We start from the raw sequence: 13,491 nt of genomic DNA, 5'->3' as shown, positions 1-13,491 counted from the left end.
TCATTATCTCTGGTTTAATTTTCTTCTTAGGTCTAATTTATTTATCAATGAATGTCAATGCAAGACATGCTAATGATGCAACTGCAGAATTGGTTTCCAATAAAACCAAAATGCAATCAAAACATTGTTACATACCAGAGGTTCTGCCATCAGTAGTACATTTAGTTCATTAACCTGGAATCTAATGATATGCAAATCTGATGATAAGGCTGAAGTAATTCAAAGAAAAGAAAAAACAGCTTGATTTAATTTCCCTTATATAAGAAAGATAACCACAACATTAAAACCACTTGGCTTTAAACATATTTTTTAGGGAAAACAAAAAAATAATTATTGTGTTAGTCTGATTAAAACCGAACTTTTCAAATTCAGGAAACTAATCCGACCAAAATCATGAAATCAAGCCTCTCAAAACTGGACAAGTGTATCCATATAATTTGCAAGTGCATGGTCGACTATTCTAAAGTTCCAATTTTTAAACATTTTCGTAAAAACGGTCAGACAAAGGTGTAGATTAATACAGCTCTACTTTTGTGTCAGATGGCCTAACATGTCAGAAATGGTGACTGAAAAGGTGGCCATTAAGACCCTGTGTCAACTCTGCAGTAAATTTGACTATACTCACACACAGATAAAGAAAAAGTTAGAAGCAGCAGATATGTAGCCTATACCTTCTCTTCTGGCTATGTTCCTGTGGACGGGGGCAGATAGGGGAAGATTTTATCTTACTTAAGGGAAAAAGCACCCACTTTGAACATCTCTCCAGATTTGATGCATCATTCTGTAATTCTGATACGGACCTGGGTGGCAGTAAAAGGTTTATGTGTTCGACCAAGTCTGTGTCAGCAGAGTTCTTCCTGTACCATCTACACATCGGCGGTTTGAAGGCGACCATCCCTCATACACCACAAGAGTCTATCATGTTTGGCACTGGATATTGGCAGGGACCACTGGGCTGCAGGGTGATTTAATAAGAAGTTCATTGTTCTTTATTTCCCCTGTAAGTGGTTTTATTGTTATGGAAGATACTTGTTTCAGTAACAACTAGGTACATAAAGAAACAACAACTTGCTGACTTTGGGTATAATAGCCACTAAACAGTAAGCTTGATGCAATCTTCATCAAAAACCTTTACAAGCTTCACCATCTGCACGACAGCACAATACAACGCATTCAGATGCAAGGCAGTGCTTTTAAATGCATCAGGCATCCCCAATGAGAAGCAGCAAAAGTGTGACACCGACCACACAGACGAGTCAGCGTGTGTTTAAACAGTAATGTCTCCATATTGTATTTTAGTGCCTCCCCGTGTGACTAAGCGTGCACTTCATTTTGTACGAACAGCAGAACATTTTAGTGGCAAATCTGAAGTACCAGGCAGACGTCGAACTGAAAAAAAGTCAAGGACACAAAAAGCTGGAAACATTCTTTCTGTTCCTGTGTATGAGAGTCAATTCTTCCTTTGGTTTAACCCCCATTTCGCCTGTTACAAGTCATGTGATCATCCTCCATTCACCAATCAAATCTAATTATCACTGACTGGAGGATAACGGCGAGCTCAAGCCGCAAAGGTGACACTGTGGTTACATCATTTTATGGATTACTGCTGGTTTAATCACCCTGTACCATAATCTTGCCATTTATCATTCATTCAATTGTAGATCTGCAAACCCAGTGGATTTGCCCTCTATTAACCACTGCTGGTGTGACTGAAGACATCCCCTGGCTTTTGTAGGATTCCCCCTGACAAAAAGATGACCATCATTTGAGGAGTGAGAATAGAAAACATTATTTTGTTGTAATTATTATTTTATCAGACAAATGATTGCAAAAAAGTAAAAATTGAAGATATCTGCACTGATTTTTGTATAGTTGCTTTGCTATCCTGATCAAACTATATATGACACTGAAAAAAGTAAATATCTTTATGGACAAATGAACCATTTCCTTTGAGGAGGTTGCCTTTCGCTGTCTTGCCCTTGCTGTGTTTTCCTTTCAAACGTCACTCTATAGCCTTTAAATAAAGAAATAGGCTGTGTCCAGCCAAGAGGAAAATCACTTTCTACTTGTCACCACCCAAGTCTGGAAAAAAAGGGATCTATGCTCTGGGGATTGACTATGGCCAAGGACAACAACACTGTTATCTGAGATAGATAGCGTTGAGAAGAACCAAAGAGGAAGAAGACAAATCTAAATGGACAAACAAAAGTAAGATGGGATTTCCAAATTCTCATATCAAGCGTACCATAAATTGGGAACCTCTATAGAAATAAACAGAAAACACATTTCTGAACACAATATAACTCTGTTATGGTGCGCTGGGCATATTTTTGGTATCCTCTGACAAATGCTCAATTTCTCCCTCCAGTGGCATTTGTAACATCCTCTGGAGCCATCAAGGTTAATTGGAATCTGGCGTTGAAAGACAACATGGTTATGCTAATGCTGGTTTGAAGTCCCCTTTATCAAGGTGGAATCAATCATGACCAAGTCCCTTGAGGTTAGTAGCCATATATAGCAATTACCACCATGTGCGAGAGCGAATATAGAAAGCTAAATGTCAGACAGAATACTATTTTGTTCACAGACAGCAATCAAAGGATCAACATTAAATCTTGCAAACTGGAAAATCACGCTAACGCTTATCCAAGAATACAAAGCAAATAGAAAATACAGATTGGTGTATAGTTGTACACACTGATTTGTTTCCACCCTGTACTGAATGCTTCTACTGAAAAGGTAAATTGACAGATCACAAATTCTTTCACTGTGAGAATATGAGATGGAAACAGCTGATGTCTCATTGCAACCCGTCACTTGATTCACTTCATGATGATAAGCAAACAATAAGCAGCAGCTACTGTTTGGCATTATCACTGAGGCAGCAAACCTGATGGCAGTTTTCTCTGTGGCATCTGGTTCATCTGCTGCAGGAAGATCATCGGCCAGAATCTCCTCAGGACTCCGTGGGTCATTCAGGGGGGCCTTCTGCTCTTTGCCTTTGATCCCCATCCCTGCCGTGATGGCATTCCACAAAGCGCTCTGGGACTTTGAGCCTTCAAAAACAAACAACAATGATAATAGATCAACAAAAGTCATGGTATGTAGTTATTCTATACAGTGTCTTGATACACGCTGTTGTTTATTTGACAGGTGGTAGTTCAATAGTCTAATACACAGAAATAGTAGCTGCGCCTTCACAGGAAGTAACCTGTTTTCAGAATCAATGCAAGTGCGAGGGATCATTTAATGCTTGGGTAATGCTGCCCCCATGTGGATGAATATTGTAAGTGGTCATACACCTTTAAAACTACTATTGAGTTGTTTGCATTTTAATCTGGTCAAATTCATTTTATCAGCTCACAAACCTCAGTTTCAGAATCACTTACTGTAAATATATCATGTTTAAATCAACTTTTTTTACGACAATGGAGATTTATTTTTAAAACCTCCAGTAAGATATTTATTTTAATGTCCTTTGATTTCTCTTTTAATATGGTGGCCATAAATTCCTGCAGCTAATATTTCATTATGACAGTTTAAAAAGACCCTTTAATGCTTTCATCTGAAAGGTGAATTGATTTGAGATGACAGAATTAAGTGAGCTGGCTAATAATGAAGTAAAACTCAAAGTTTTACTCATTCCACTTACGTGCAAAATTGGCCTGGGGTCTGGTGGAACTCTCTCCATCTTCATTTGCAACTAGAGGGAAACAATTGTTAAAAAAAAAACAAAGAATCAAACAATTCCAGCATATAAAACTGTTTATAGTGAGTAACATAATCAAATTACCCAGCATTAAACCATGCTTTCAAATATTAAATATATGAGCATCTGGCATCTTTGCTGTTGTTTTGTTCTTTATTGCTTATATTTATACTTAAATTAGTTGAAAATCACAAATGCACAAAGTGCTTCTGAAATATGAAAATGAATCTTTTCATTTTCCAAAATGAAAGCAAATATGGTATTAAAAAAATCATCTATCGGTCCTATCTGTCCCTTAATTAACAAAGAATTGTCACAAATGAACAAAATAATATAACATTAATTATTGCAAATCACATGTTCCAATAATTAATGTTATATTTATCCCATCAAGTCATTTAAATGTGACTCGTCACTCTTGCCCTCACATTTTTGCAAATAATTTAGCTGTTGTATATATGTATGTGTGCAGAAATACACTTGGTACATCACAAAGATGCATAAAGGCATTAACTCGGTGTGTAATTACGAGTATGCCGTAAAGTCATCAACATAAAACTCACCAAACATTCGGTAGGGATTTGTGAGTGAATATCCAGCCTATGTAAAACGGGTGCACAATGTTCATATGAGTGCCCAGTCAGTATACAGCAGTGTTAAACCAGAGTGGACAGTGACAAGATAAAAATACCAGCATAACAACACAGGTATGACAGCAACCGTTGAAGTAGTGTGCAGAGGTGCATTAAAGGGACGACTTGTTGAACTTAGTCCAGAGTGACAACATGAAAGAACCATGCAGTCCCACAGCTGTCAGAAACAGAAAAGGACAAATGAACACCTGAGCACAAAACCCTTGACAAAGTGCGGCCTGCTGATGGAACACTCTGGATGCTGAGATAAAATGAAATGGTCCATCACATACTGCACATCCCAGCAAAATATAGAACAGCCACTAAAAATTTAACTAAGTGTTTCAGTGTCTTATGGTGTAGCTACTCTTTTGGCCACTAGATGCTGACTATGAAATATAAGATTATTGAGAAAACTTGAAAGCCTTGAAATTTTCCCCCAAAGAAGACAAAGTTTGAAAAAGAACATTTTCTTTTCTATCATCAGGAGAACCTCAGCAGCTTATTTTGTGTCATGGTGATGGTGAAAATAGGTCTATTTTGTTAAGAGCAGCACTGTGTGTTCTGCAGAGGCATCATGACACAAAGACCCAAATCTGTGGGCCTGGCAAGTGCTTCACTGTGAGCTTGTTTCTGTGATGTTAGCCCTGGCGGTCATGTGTTATGGAAGTCTGTAGCACCTGAGCATTTTCACAAGATACTATATATTTATTTGTTTAACTTAAAACTTAAGAATATGAGAAACACCTCTGGGTGTGTTAATCTTGGAAACCCCTCCACATAGTACCTTCTCCAAACATCTTACATATTGTCGTGATGAATTTAAGCACTACCAAGCAAAGGAATAGTCAATGCAGAATTGGTGAAACATATAACATATAACAGCTTCTACAGCCTTTATGAATAGTCCTGAATAAAAAAGTAAATAAAACTGTAATTTATGGACATGATGTAATGATGTACTTTATTAACATTTGTAATCAAAGAGGTTGAGGTATGAGTGAAATACCATCAGGCATTTATTAATCCCTGTAGGTTTTTGTAGATTTTCTGTAGTGGTCAATGCAGCATATAAACTCTGGAGCTCATCAGAAAAGAACATCACAGAACTCCCAGGCTCTGGGTTTTAACAAGACAGGCTTCTTTGTGTAGGCCGTTATGACATGGGCAGGTTTTTCAGTTTAATTGGCTGTACTCACAAAACCACGACAGTTTTACAGTAAATGAAGGTGAGTTTGCGAACAAAAAAAAGTCATTCTATTGCATTAATGTCATGATGAAGGCAATGCCTCCCAGTGAGAAGCTTCATTTTCCATTTTACTGCAGCTAATTCTTGTGACCTGCCAGAATAATCAGGATGTGATGGAGCTCATAAATTAATAAAAAAAATTACAAATCTTTAGACAACCTTGTTTCCAAAATAATGGTGTAAAATGGAAAAAAAATAAAAATACTATGATTTAGAAATTTTTCAAAGCCTATATCTAATTGATATTGGTGTCGTATCACAATATGAATTGTTGAAAATAGACCAAGTTGGTAGCCTGGCTGACGCGTCCACAATCTCGATGAGATGGTGGTCTGGGAACTAGGTGTGCATTTTCTCGTATTTGAGGCGTGGTTTACGAATGCCTAGAGCTGTTTATTGGGCGCTACGAATGTCTATCAAATGATGTCAGGTTCTTCCCATGCTGCTTTGCGCGCGATTCATAGCCAATTGTATCACTTATACCAGATGACGACAGAAATTCGACGAGGAAGAAAAAAAAAATGGAAAATAAAAGTAAACTTGCGCTCTAAGCTACTTAAATTAACAACAAAGTAGGCCTATATGCTATATTCTACATGAATTTTTTATGTTGTAGAGTTGTGAATTTATTTTGATAATGGAGAAATTGAGCAGCCTTGCTTTGTTGTCTACAGTAGTAGATCAACCCTCATCTTACTTTGAAGCTCCCAGCTCCCAGAAGTGACGTCAACGAAGCTTTAGCAGCAGAAAAGCTATCAGGCTTGTGTTGATGATAATAATAAACTCCTGGACTATGTACAAACTTCCAAATGCATCATTTTGTGAGTACAGACCATATTTGTACTACTGTAGAAGTTTGGTGTCATGACATGTGATTTTAGTGTAGTAATTTTGGAGATGCTGCCAGGGTCCGTCAGCGCTTGTACTAAGCTATTCGGGATAACTCAGTAACTCAACTGATGTTCAGCCAATATCGGAAAAACTTAGGGTGGGCTACTTGGCTGGATGTCAAATGACCTTAGGGTGAATCTACTCCGAAACACTTTCTAAGGCTGCATCGAACGGTAACGTTGTGTCCGCTGTCATGTTGGATTAACACTCTACAAGCTTCGGTGTAGCGCATGGACGTCGTCATCATCTTGCTGCTGCCCCCCCCCCGTTCTGTGATTGGTTCCCAAACTCTGGCAAAAATAAGGGCGGTGGTTTCCAGGCTGACTTTGCAGTGAGAATGAAATCGAGCGCAAAGCAGCATGGGAATTCCCAGGCTGCCAAGTTGGAGTAAAATAGCAAAAAAGAAGACGCTGTGCTTACTTTTTGTAGCTTCAATGAAAAATGCTGATGCTTCTGTGGTGGGGGGTATGACAGAGGAATATAGAGCAACAAGTGATGAAAACATGTTTCTCAAAGCAGACATCTTGACACTCAAATATTATGAACATATCGTGACATATGCCTGCAAAATAATTTAAAAAAATAGCTATATAGTAACAATAATAATAGCACATTTAATTTACAATGCGCTGTTCATTATAAAAAATCTTGTAAAGTAAAAACAAAAAGGTTATTTTGTTTGAGGTAGTCTTGAAGGTAGGTAGCAACTATTTTCTCCAGTACTTTGAATCTGAATTTGAGATTCGAGATTGGGCTGTAGTTTGATTGGACATCTGGGTCAAGAGTGGGTTTTTAGACAAGGGGTATAATTATGGCTCTTTTTAAAGCAGGAGGAACATGACCAGCTCGGAAAGAGTGGTTGATAAGAGAGGTGATCAGGCACTTAATCCAGAGATCCAGAGCTTTTACTGTATCGGTTGGAAAGGAGTCGAAAACACAGGTCGAGGGTTTCATCCTGATGATGTCCACTACCTCCTCCTGGGTAACTTCGGGAAGGCAGTTATAGGGGTGGGGGATGGCAGACAGTTTATGTGCCAGTGGAACAGTTTGAACAGTAAAGTAATTTGAGAGGACATGATGACATGTATATGCATCTTGAGATACATCAAATTTTTGACAGATAAATTGTAATAAAATGAAATCATGAGAACAGCAAACAAGCAGAGTCAGATTCAAGGTCCTATATATATAAGATCCTAAGATCTTATATATGAATTAGTAACTGATGGAAGATGAACAAGTTTAGCAACAAAAGTCAGTGTTCCATGTTGTTCCAAAACAGTTGCAGAGATTGGAGACTTAGGAAGCTTGAATAAATGATTTAAGTAATAAAGTATATTGAGGTCACTTTGTTGATTCTCAAACAGTGACAATAACTCATTGAATCAAGTGAATTTGCTGTTCTGAAATGATTAATAAGAATGTTAACAATTCTCAAACTCTGTTTGCTATGTTTGAAAAACTCACAAATCCTCCGAAACAATCTTTTTTAGCCAAAAAAAAAAAATCAAAACAATTAGACAAAACATTCACACAACACAGACAAACAAGAAAACTAATCTGTGTCTAAAACCTAGAGATAACTCTGACGTTATGTCACAATCTAATATTATTGATTTAAAAATCTTAGAGGAAACAGTTCGGCAGCTGAAATCAACAACTCTGGACATAATACCATCCGACTTTTTAAAAAATGTTTTTTCCTCAGTAGAAAGTGATCTTCTACAAATAGTTAAAAGCTCACTGGCATCAGGCATTTTTCCCAAGTCATTAAAGACAGTTGCCATTAAGCCACTCCTAAAGAAGAGAACTCTAGATGCCTCTATGATGAACAACTACAGACCTGTCTCTAATCTCTCTTTTATATCCAAGATTATTGAGAAAGTTGTATTTAACCTGCTCAACGACTTTCTGAATGAAAGTGTAAGTTTTGATAACTTTCAATCAGGCTTCAGACGTCATCACAGCACTGAAACATCTCTGGTCAAAGTGTTAAACAACATTAGGTTGAATACTGATTCTGGTAATGTTTCAGTCCTGGTTCTGTTGGACCTCAGCGCTGCGTTTGATACTGTAGATCACAGAATCCTGTTGCACAGGCTGGAAAACTGGGTTGGACTTTCTGGGGTGGTCTTTAACTGGTTCAGGTCCTACTTAGAAGGCCGGAGTTATTTTGTTACAATTGGCAGCTATGAATCTGAGCGAGTGGCCATGACTTGTGGAGTCCCCCAGGGGTCAATTCTTGGACATCTTCTGTTTAACTTGTATATGCTCCCTTTGGGTCAGATATTGCAGAACTTTAACATCAGTTATCACAGTTATGCAGACGATACCCAACGTTATGTGTCTCTGTCACCGGACGACTGCAGCCCAGCAGACGTACTGTGTCAGTGTCTGGAGGAAATAAACACCTCGATGAGAGAGAATTTTCTACAATTAAATGAAGACAAAACTGAGATCATTCTGTTTGGTAGCAAAGAGAAGAGGGTCAGCATTGGTAAATATCTTGAGACTTGGGCCCTTACGATCACTGAGCAAGTTCGTAACCTCGGAGTGTTGATAGACTCAGATCTGACTTTCAGCAGCCACATCAAAGCTGTCACCAAGGCAGCTTTTTACCACCTCAGAAATATCAACAGAATTAAAGGTTTCCTCTCCCAAAAAGACCAGGAGAAACTCATCCATGCATTCATCTCCAGTAGACTCGATTACTGTAATGCTCTTTTAACTGGACTTCCCAAAAAGAGCATTAAAGGTCTGCAGCTCATCCACAACGCTGCTGCTAGTTTTAACCCGGACTAAGAGATCTGAACACATCACACCAGTTTTAAAATCTTTACACTAGCTTCCAGTCAGTCACAGAATAGATTTTAAAAGTCACAGAACGGTTTAGGCCCAAAATACATCTGTGATATGTTCAGAGAATATAAACCTAACAGAGCTCTTAGATCCAAGGACTCAGGTCAGCTGGTCCAGTCCAGAGTCCAGACTAAACATGGGGAAGCAGCATTTAGCTGTAATGCTGCAAACAAGTGGAATAAACTGCCAGTGGAGATTAAACTTTCACCAAATGGAGAGATTTTTAAATCCAGAAAATACATTTCTTTTCTAATGTGTCTATGCATGAAATCTGCACGGTATCTTTTAATTTATCTGGACTGTTGCTTGTTTTTAAATTCATTCAAATTATTTTATTGGTTTCTCTTTATATTCTTTTATGTATTTTTGATATTTCTTACACTCCCCGCTGCAATGCTTTTATTTTATGTAAAGCACTTTGAATTGTTTTGTACATGAAATGTGCTATACAAATAGATTTGACTTTGACTTTGTTACTGTATTTAGCATTGTTTTTGTCAGGTAAAGGTTAAAGTGAGGGAGATATATGCTTTCATATGACACAAAGTGTGACCCAATCACCAAAATTACTTTCTTAATCAGGCTCTTTCATATGATCTGTTTCACTTAGAGATAACTAATAATACTGGAAGACTAACGATAGAAAGAAATTAAGGATAAAGATAGAAAAACATAAATACTGAAGAGTAACACAAGTGTAACTTAAATCAAAATCAAATCAAACTTTATTTATATAGCACTTGTCATACTAAAAAGCAGCACAAAGTGCCTTACATAATAAAATCAATAACCAAATAAATTCATGTATAAACTCACACACAACATCACACCGACAACCACACTAACCCCCCCCCCCCCAACATGAACAACATCAACATAAACAAAAATCAACATTAAAATCTGGCTTGAGACGCTGAGGTGAGGAAACAATATCTCGGGGTTCTGTCTCCACCGGGAGCCAGCCCACCAATGACCACAGAGGCCGCCACCACGGGGAACCGCCCAGATCAGGGCAGGCCGGCATCCACACCACAGCCAGGGCTGCAGTGCAGGATCCCCCAGCCACCCCGAACCAGGGCGATCCCCACAGACCGAGTAGGCATAGTCCCCGGTGTGGAAGATCACCATAAGGAAAAACACTGGATAAATAAGTATATAATAAGTATATGATAAAATAATTAAAAAATAAATGTTTAAAATAATGGATGAATAGAAAAAAGTAAACTAAACCAAAACAAACAAACAAACCAACTTAAAGAAAAATTAGGAGAAGGCCTGACGACACAGACAAATATGTCTTACTAGTTTCATGTGTTTTTGTATTTCAGCTTAATCTTTAATATTTGCTTCCAAGAAAGCAAGATTTTGGATATTGAAATACATCATAGTATAAAATCCCACTGATCTACCATCTTTTTATGTCGCATAAGTCTAGTGAAGTGCTGGCTGAGTGGGCTCCAGTTTGCATAACTGGTACTGGACACTCAAGAGGTGTAATATGCGGGGTATGTACACTTTGAGCTTCCACTGCTGCTGCTGTTTCCTGAAGGTATGTTTAAAAGCATTTTCTACCCACTGAAGTAAAATGGCCTTGATTGGAATTGCCTTACCTGACTTTATTTGAACAAATTCTTGTTGTAAAACTGAAAGCTTGTCCAGTTTAATCAACTGTGAGTTTTGATTCTTATGTCACCTTACATAAAAACACCCCACTAGCTGCAGTAGAGAATCATGGAATTGATTGAAACTGATCATGGAAATACTGCAGTGGCAACCAAATAAACTCTTCACTTAAGTGAAGTATTATTGAACATGACTACAGTATTTATATCTAAGATGCAAACATCATAATGGACGCTCATAGTTTGCAAGAAATATTAGCTTGTGAAAACATTGTCATTACAGCATCCTCTAAACTAGTGCACATTCCATTACAGCATTGTGTAATAGCCACAATTCTCTACTACAGGATGGGTTTCTGTTATGCCTCCACAAGGCCTGAAATCTAATCTAAATCTGCCGTTTCCCAAAGGAAATTGGTGTTTGATCGTTTAACTGTGAGTCTGCCCTACTACACAACAGTTCACACTGGTAGAGTGCCATGTAAGCAGAGTCTGGACATCATTAAACAGTGCACACACCAGATTACTTTTTCAATTCAAGCCGGAAATGCAGCACCTCGACCATATGGCTAAAACAAACCCAAGAAGATTGTCTTAACGACAACAGCAATGCTGTCTTAAATGGGTGAATAAAGTCAGTAAATTTCCCGAATACAGTCAATGTCTAGTTTTGTACAATTGACCATAATTTTGGGACAGTTTCGTACTTTATTGAACGTGATGCCTCCTCCTGCCAACAAACACTTTTCTATGAGAGATATGCTTTTCCTTCACTGCTCATCATCTCTTATAACTGGCAGCAGAAGTAAAAGACCAAAGCAATCAAGCCGAACTCATAGAAATACATTAAATGAGCATAACCTCACTTGTGGGGGCAGTAAAAAGATAGCAGCGGGCAGAACAAATACAAGAGTTGTAACAAAGAGACCATGGTTTGTTTGCTAACTGGAAGCATTTATTGCTTTCTTCAGGCTATAATTACTTTCATCATCAGTTGCTTTTTGGTCATTTTTTGCTTTGAGTCTGTTTTTGTTTGGGTTCTGGAAAAATATTTTTTTTCTACTGTGAAAGTAGTGTGTGTTAATTGAAGTTATTTAACCTATCAACAAAATCAGAGACACTTGTTCCTTCTTGTAGTAATTTTCACATATCAGCTTCGACTTATTTTTTTTAAAAAAAGGACATCTTCTTTAACCAAGCCGCCGTTCATCTTTGGTGACACATACATACCGAACAAAGGAGGCAAAGCTGAAAGACAGCAGTGTTGTTGGTTAGAGGTGGATTTTGGTTTGCCCCTACTCATAGCTTGTTTCACCTCTGTTTTGACCTTGCTTGCCAGCTTAAAGGTGTGTGAGCAAAGGGAAACTTCGAGCCTACATGTCGCCTATGTACTTTCGTGACACATGACATCGATGTGCAACAAAGGCGCATCAGAAACAGCTTCTAAGGCATATGTGAAAAAGCCTTGTGGTACCAACATGTATTTTTAACTCATTACATGCCTCTTTCCCTCAATGTACTCTCATTTCATGCATTCCTCTGACACATGGTTTCCCAAACCTAACCAAAAACAACAAGTGAGAACATAAAGTGCTAAAGCAAAGCCTAACCCAATAGTTTTGTTGCATAAACCTACACATAAAAGGGGCTAGAAGTGAAAAGTTAAAGTAAAACAAGTCCAGAAATAACAGTCCCTTACTGAAGTTAAACCACTGTCTCTGTGATAAAACTGCTGGTTAAAGTCTGAGTACAGCAAATCAAGACATTTGTATTGAAAGGTAAAAAATGTACTGCTTAAAAACATGTTAACATATGGAAATTCTTCAGTGTAGACAATGTGCACCTAATGGAATTCATAATATTATATTTCCTGTTGTGTACCTCAGCTTACACATGTCTCTTGCAAAGAGATGCATTCAAGAGTAAAGGCATTTGCACGCCAAGTCCATATTTTTCATACAATGTTATAACACGTTGAAAAAAAAATAAGTCCAACGTCACATTATGCTAATCATACTCACACACTAACTCCAGGGCTTTTGTCTGTCATTAAAGTTTTCAACAAAGTTTTGTTGTTTCTTTTCCCCATTCAGATTACATGCAATATATTTCTTGAACGTGACGTGACACTGTTCAACAAGTTTTCATCATTTTTCAGCTCAGAATTTCTTATTGTGGGCCTGAAATCATAACTATACTTAGGACAACCACACCCCTAACACTCTAGTATTTTGAACTAGCCTACGACAATGCATCAGACAAACCAAGCACAGCATGGAGCTGTACATCTGGCATCTAGCGAGCTAACAGGGCCGTAACCAGGATTTTTCAAATACCGAGGTCAAATATTGCGATAAATCTTATTTGACAAAAAAAACATCCTAATATGTTGACTTTTTAAAATACAGTTTGGAAATGTGAATAAACAGAGGTAAATCACAAGCCCATCAAGGAGGTGAATATGTAGGTGAACAAGTTTATTATAACAATGTGATCACAAAAGTAGAGTATTTGAGTGAGTGAGTGAGT

The 13,491-nt window shown here is 37.8% G+C and overlaps 1 protein-coding gene across 5 annotated transcripts in view; it reads right to left on the bottom strand.

Moving 5' to 3' along the window:
- Positions 1–13,491, bottom strand: part of pde1cb (phosphodiesterase 1C, calmodulin-dependent b) — a 126,134-nt gene that overhangs the window by 79,888 nt on the left and 32,755 nt on the right. For all 5 annotated transcript variants that reach the window (XM_075483105.1, XM_075483106.1, XM_075483103.1 and 2 more), the window contains exons 2-3: positions 3,653–3,703; positions 2,891–3,056 (exon numbers count right to left, since the gene is read on the bottom strand). In XM_075483105.1, the coding sequence (XP_075339220.1) occupies positions 2,891–3,056; positions 3,653–3,703 (217 nt within the window). The remainder of the gene's footprint in view (positions 1–2,890; positions 3,057–3,652; positions 3,704–13,491) is intronic.

The sequence above is a fragment of the Odontesthes bonariensis genome, chromosome 14 (genome assembly GCF_027942865.1).
Source record: "Odontesthes bonariensis isolate fOdoBon6 chromosome 14, fOdoBon6.hap1, whole genome shotgun sequence".
Lineage (NCBI taxonomy): Eukaryota > Metazoa > Chordata > Actinopteri > Atheriniformes > Atherinopsidae > Odontesthes > Odontesthes bonariensis.
The sequence above is the reverse complement of the archived record's forward strand: the minus strand, read 5'-3'. Positions and strand labels throughout refer to the sequence as shown.